At 40.1% G+C, this 6,000-nt stretch overlaps 1 protein-coding gene across 9 annotated transcripts in view; it reads right to left on the bottom strand.

Moving 5' to 3' along the window:
* Positions 1-1,692: 1,692 nt before the first annotated feature.
* The window catches only part of Add3 (adducin 3), a 107,364-nt gene continuing 103,056 nt past the window's right edge, over positions 1,693-6,000 (bottom strand). For 5 of the 9 annotated variants that reach the window (XM_076924209.1, XM_076924178.1, XM_034504149.2 and 2 more), the window contains 2 exons: positions 4,417-4,545; positions 1,693-3,865 (listed from right to left, as the gene is read on the bottom strand). In XM_076924209.1, coding sequence (XP_076780324.1) covers positions 3,573-3,865; positions 4,417-4,545 — 422 coding nt within the window. In that variant the 3' untranslated portion in view covers positions 1,693-3,572. The remainder of the gene's footprint in view (positions 3,866-4,416; positions 4,546-6,000) is intronic. The other 4 variants (XM_034504162.2, XM_034504161.2, XM_034504164.2 and 1 more) reach the window with 2 other exon arrangements.

The following is a 6,000-nucleotide window of genomic DNA, read 5'->3' as shown; positions in this document are numbered from 1 at the left end:
AGCTAGTGTTGTATCTGACTTAGCCATTAGTTCACCATGGCTGGACTTGTCTCTTTCCTAAAAACAAAACAGAACAGAACAAAACAAAACAACTAACTCGAGCCACATGGAGAGAAGCACAAAGCACTGCAAATTTTGGGGTTTTGAATCTATGGCTAAACACACACCAGGACTTCTGGTCTCTCTTCTACAAGCCTGAGTTTTATCATCTACAAAATGGGGGTATTACTTCTACTTTATTGGGATACAAAGATTATATATGCCATAATCTTTGGTGTAAAGAGACATAAAAGGGACAGGCATTATCAAGCACTTCCTTAGTGAAAATAAGGAAGCATTACATTGTCACAGCCTGTGACACGAGCCTGTGGGCTGTCTCTGGTTCTTGTTATTGTCTAGGTAACTCTCCATGGACATCACAGCTGCCGCGGGGGATACTGTCCTGGTGAACTAAGAACTGCTAAAACAACACAGCTGAGGAACACGCGTGAGAATAAGCAACAAAAGAAACGTCATCCAAGTTCCTCAAAGCGAACATGGTACTTACAGTCTAAGAAAGAAGTAGCTTACAAGAACTGGACACTGGATTGTTAGGTTCGTCACACCCCCTAGTGGCTACAAAGAAAACTGCTTTTTAAAATATCAGTCTGGCCAAGATCATTTGCATATAAGCATAGGAGTTTAGAAAATAGTTAAGCTAAGCCACACTTGGATGAGAACATGGTGAGTCCGTGCTGCTTTGTGAAAGCAGGCTTTTGGTCTGAAACACTGTCTGTCACCATGGGGCTATTTACAAGCTGAGGAAACTCGTCATCATGCCCAAGATTATCCACATAGTCTTCTCTGAAGCCCTTTGTTTTTGTAATAGGTAATCACAGTACAAGGTTTGATTAGCTCCAGTTATTATCCTGTCTCCTCTTGCACTCCATTTCTAGGACAAAGTAGAAAAAAATCAAAATCAATTATTCCTGTGAGGGATCTGCTTGCAAACCTCTGAGGGTGTGGCTCTCTCTGAAGATAGGGCCTCTGAGAGCTGAGGCCTGAGCCCGAGCCTCCAGGCCTCCACCTCCAAGTGCTGAGATTGCGGGTGTCTCTAGGGTGGGTTGTTTTAAGTAGGAAAAACCGGGACACAAATGATATTCATGTTATGATGGCTGACATATAGGAAATACTGGGCAGAAACTAGAGGAAGGAAAACAAATCAAACCTTAACAGAGGTATCAGTGTGAGCTTTCTCTCTTCTGCTCCTCCCCCACACTGCTGTCGTGTGCTTTTAATGCCTGAGCTTAGTACACAGCTTATATCTCTACCCCAGCGGCAGCCTTAGGCCACATACCTAACCAAGACAAAGACGTCTGACACACACACACACATATATGCAAATACATGTAATACATGATGCATATAAGTATATAAAAACATTTTAAGACACAGTTTACTATTGTAGCTTTGGCTGTTCTGGAACTCACAGATATCCATCTGCCTCTGCTTCCTGGGTACTGGGATTAAAGACATGTGCCACCAAGCCCAGATCTATGTATGAACTTTTTACTAAATTAAAAACAAGCTTATCAAGACCCCTTAACTCAGAGGACAGTTTTATCACTTCACTGCTTCACATAAAGTTTGGCAGATCCCGAAGGCTAAACTAAGAAACCCCTCCTGAATGGGAACTTCATTATACCAAATGCGTATATTTAAAATACTGTTTATTGTGATTTAACATTAATTAGCATAACATCTAAGAGCAGTATCAGATAACTTTTACACATTTTCCACAGGACACTGAGTTCACTGGCTCATTCATTATGTCAAAGCAAGGAAAGAGAAGCATTAGCAAAAAGGTGCAATAGTTTACTGTTGTGTTTAAAAAATATTTATGCACATTGCATTCATTTAGATATATATATATATTCTTTAAAAGTTATGGAAAAGGATAGTTCACAGGTTACTGTGTCTACACACGTTGCGATACAACAAAGATGATGTAGAACATAAAACAATCCTCAGATACACAGTTCAGCAACTCAAAGTTCCACTAGGAGACTAACAGGTTCCAGTAGTTAGTGAGATCTAAGAGGACGTCTGCAGCATCACACAGTCAGACAGAACCAGCCCGGAGAGCACTGCGGTCAACGTCACGTCTGCAAGCCTGCTCACCTGACAGGGTGCTTTGTTTTCACTCACTGACTATTTTGGATCATCCATTTACATTAATCTGTGACATTACTTGGGAAAATGGAGAAAACTATATTAAATCTAGGATTAAATTTTGTATTTACAGTAGAAAGGAAGTTAAAGAAAATTTAAGTTTGTAAAAATCAAGATTAAGTTTGCAAAAATCAAGACGTGGTAGTTTTCTCGCTGGTGAGATTAGACCTGCCGATTTATTCTAGTGCCGTCCATCTTCTAAAAGAATGTATACTTTAACTTCTTTTAAAACTCAAATGTCGACCAAGACATTGATTTTGGCAGGAAACAAGATTTTAGAAATTTGGGCCTTATTTTCAGTAGGTCGCTCTCCATGTTCTCCTGTGGCCACATCACTGTCAGGCTGCTCCTCACTTCCGTCTCATCCCATCCCGTCCCTGCCTCTCCCTTTCCCTTCAGCCTCTTCCTCTTGTTACCTCATGAGATGCTCTTCATCTGTCAGCAATACTAAGAGAAAAATACATTATACGCTCCAGTATGACTCCAGACCGTTATATGCCCTTTGGATGCCATGCCCCTGGACTCTTGAATTACACTTAGGACCAAGAAGCCTCAGGCATGCTTTACTCTTAACTGATTGGCTAAAATGCACATGACACCTTATACTGAAGGTATACAAATGTTTTAACATACAAAAATTGTTTTTTGCAAGAGTTAAACTAAATAACTCATATTATGTGTACAAAATATCCCCTCTATGAAAAATAAGGGGCTTTCTAAACTAATAAAAAAGGAAGTTCTTCAAAAATTATAGTTTATTAAAATGACTTTTTTTGGCAAATAGTTACTTCAGGTAAGGGAATTTCATACTATGAGTAAAATTCCAAACAAATCTTTTCTTAAGATATTTTTAAAAAATTATGTGCCAATGTATACTAATGTTGTAGAGTCTTGTAGAAGCTTTTAAAGCATTCCATTAATGCCCATGGAAACAATGGGGACCCAAAAGATACAGTCAATAACTATGATAAAATTATAGTCTGATTTCAAGTGAAGCGTGTTGAGAAGTAAGCTCTCTTGTTCACTGGCAATTCCTTCCCCCAGATATGATGTAGAAAGCCTGGAGCGACAGGCAGGCAGCGCCTGTTGGTGAGCAGTGATGACAGTGCGCTCCATGAGGGCAGAGCTGGGTCAAACCAGTGACTGCTCAACAGTTCAGTCATTTTTGGACATATAAAAAGAGATGGATTTGAAAGTTTTCAATAATATTTTTCTTTTAGTAAAACCTCTTTCCAGTTTTTTAAAGTCTAGCTTGCTATATACTTCCGATCTGACCTACCACCGTATATTAACAATTAACTAAAATATGGTATTTAACTGTGCAATGCCACAATGTAATATACAAATTACAAAAAGACTACTTAGGCCTCAACTTTCTCCTTTTTTTTGTTCTTTTTGAGAAAAGAAGGTGTACGGAATTTCTTCTTTTTCTTGGATGGTGACTTTGAAGGTGAGCCATCAGGTGACAGGACCTCTTCAGTTCTTTCTGGGGACTTAATTGTGATCTCGAAGTTCTCTATGGGCGTGCTTGTTGTTAGTCTCCTGACTCGCTGAGCAAGCTCGTCTTCAACGTCGTGCATCTCGTCCTTGCCGTTCACAATCATGACAGGCACGTCCATGGAGGTGAAGCTCTTGGAAAAGAACTCCTGGGTTTCTACAAAAGGAGAGAGTTTGGGTGGATTACATTATTTACTTAGTCAACATTTCTGTTTTGTTTGCAAAACTGAGAAGTTTTAGCAATGTCCTGAGCCATTCATTGCTTTAGTTTTAATGAGGATGGATTATTATTTTAGTAACACGTATCTATTAGCATGAAGCTAACCTTCTTAAGAGACACAACAGGAAGAGAAGACAAGTGTTAAACAGTCAGAACTGTAGTCTGATGACCTGCCTTCCCATTGTAAATCAAATCATTATAAGCAAAGATGACGACAGGTACACTTTTCTTCAGTTTGAGGATCATTTGACATTTAAAACTGTACAGAACTTCATGCTATTGATTAGAAGGTGCATGACATGGTAAGTCATTTTTAATTCCACAAATTCATACAAACTATGGGTTGGCCCAAACCAGGCCAAAGTGAGTCACTGAAAACCACAGTGAGTAAAAGTAGCACCTGTCTATCTTATACGTGTGGGGCACTTGGACAGAGGGACTGTGAGCAAGTGTCCAATCCCTTCCACGGGACAAATGACAGGACTTACGAGGTGATGACTGTGGGGAGTTACATTGAATACCTTCTAATCTCTCAGGGACACTTTGCGGTGACTGAGTTTGAGACTGAATTTGTGAAACAGATGCAGCGTCATCTGAGAGTGACTCCTGCTCAGCGTCTGTTGAATAAGATGTTCAGTTAAAAGCCATGCAGACAAAACAAGGAAGTTTACGGTTTCAGAGAAGTTCCTGTGCGCATCCAATGCCTGCTGCAGAGACGGCAAGCTCATCAGTTGCGAATTGAGCATGCTAACCATCATCCCACATGTCAGTCAGTCACTAGGGATTCTGAGGAGGCTGACGTGTTAAACTTCTGGCCACGAACAGCATTTGCATACGGAGTTAAAGAAGCATGGATATTGGCAGCCCAGATGAAGACTATGTATGCATTAGCTTTTGCTCGTACAGGAAACCAAAATACAGTCAGATAAAAAGGCTGACGAAGCCTAGCAGGCTTGCTACATGAATGAGGCAGAGGCTCCACTGAGTCCCTAGCAGTTTCTGGTTAGTGATTCTGGTTAGAGCAGTATTAGTGAGCTTATGCAGGGATGTAAAAGGAACTAGTTACAAAACTATATGTAAAAGGTGACATCCAGAGTGTGGCATTTGTTACCTGGCATCGTTAGGCTTTCAAAAATAAGAGATTAAATAAGGACATTTTATAAAACATAAAAGATGTTTCCATCTTATGTTAGAACAAACAAGGTATATATGCCACTTAGAACTACTTTCTGTAAGTACATTAGTGAGTAGGGTAACTTGCTTTTGTGCTAAAGGCACACATATACTAATAAAAATGGTTTCTTGGATGGTCCAGGTGTCATCTAACACAGATAACAATTCTTTTATTATTGACCGCTTTCCTTGGGTAGAAATGCTAGCTGTAGCTAAATGCAGATGACCAGCACAGAGACTCCTACTGGGTCAGAGACTTCTAATCCTCCTTGAATCCTTCTTGCCCAGACATCATTATACACAATTCTCCGTGTTTCCGGTGGCTTAACGCCCCAGCCCCAACCCCCTGCTAAGGTCAATCCTTAATTCTGGAGCAAAGCAGAGCTAGGACTCAAGCACTAGTGCTTCTTACTAACAATTTTATCATTATTATTATCATTATTATTGACACAATCTCCCACTTAGCTTAGGCTACTCTTCAAAAAATCCTCCTGGCTCAGTCCTGGGTGCTGGGGTCACAGGCATACACCTCTACCGCTGGCGCTCGATCAGCAGTCCGCAACTATCCCACTTAGAAACTTACAAAGACTTGCAAAGTTAGAAAAACTCCACTGCATTAGAGCAGCCATGTGTCCAAGAAAGTCACTTCAAATTCCTAGCAGTTTACATTAAATGTTGATTTTGAAATGACTATATTGGCAACTTGAGACACCAGGAACAGAGATTTCACAAAGCATTAAAATCATGTACTAGAGAATCCATGACTAAAAATCCACATACCCTGCAATGTTCAAAGCAAGACCTGTATTTACTGTGTCTGGAAATTCTTTATTCCTATGGCCTTGGTGTTATAAACTGTATGATAATACAGCCCAAGTTCTGATCATGTTCTGAGATGA

Source organism: Arvicanthis niloticus, chromosome 1, assembly GCF_011762505.2.
Source record: "Arvicanthis niloticus isolate mArvNil1 chromosome 1, mArvNil1.pat.X, whole genome shotgun sequence".
Lineage (NCBI taxonomy): Eukaryota > Metazoa > Chordata > Mammalia > Rodentia > Muridae > Arvicanthis > Arvicanthis niloticus.
Note: the sequence above shows the minus strand (reverse complement) of the source record. Positions and strands in the feature narration are given on the sequence as shown.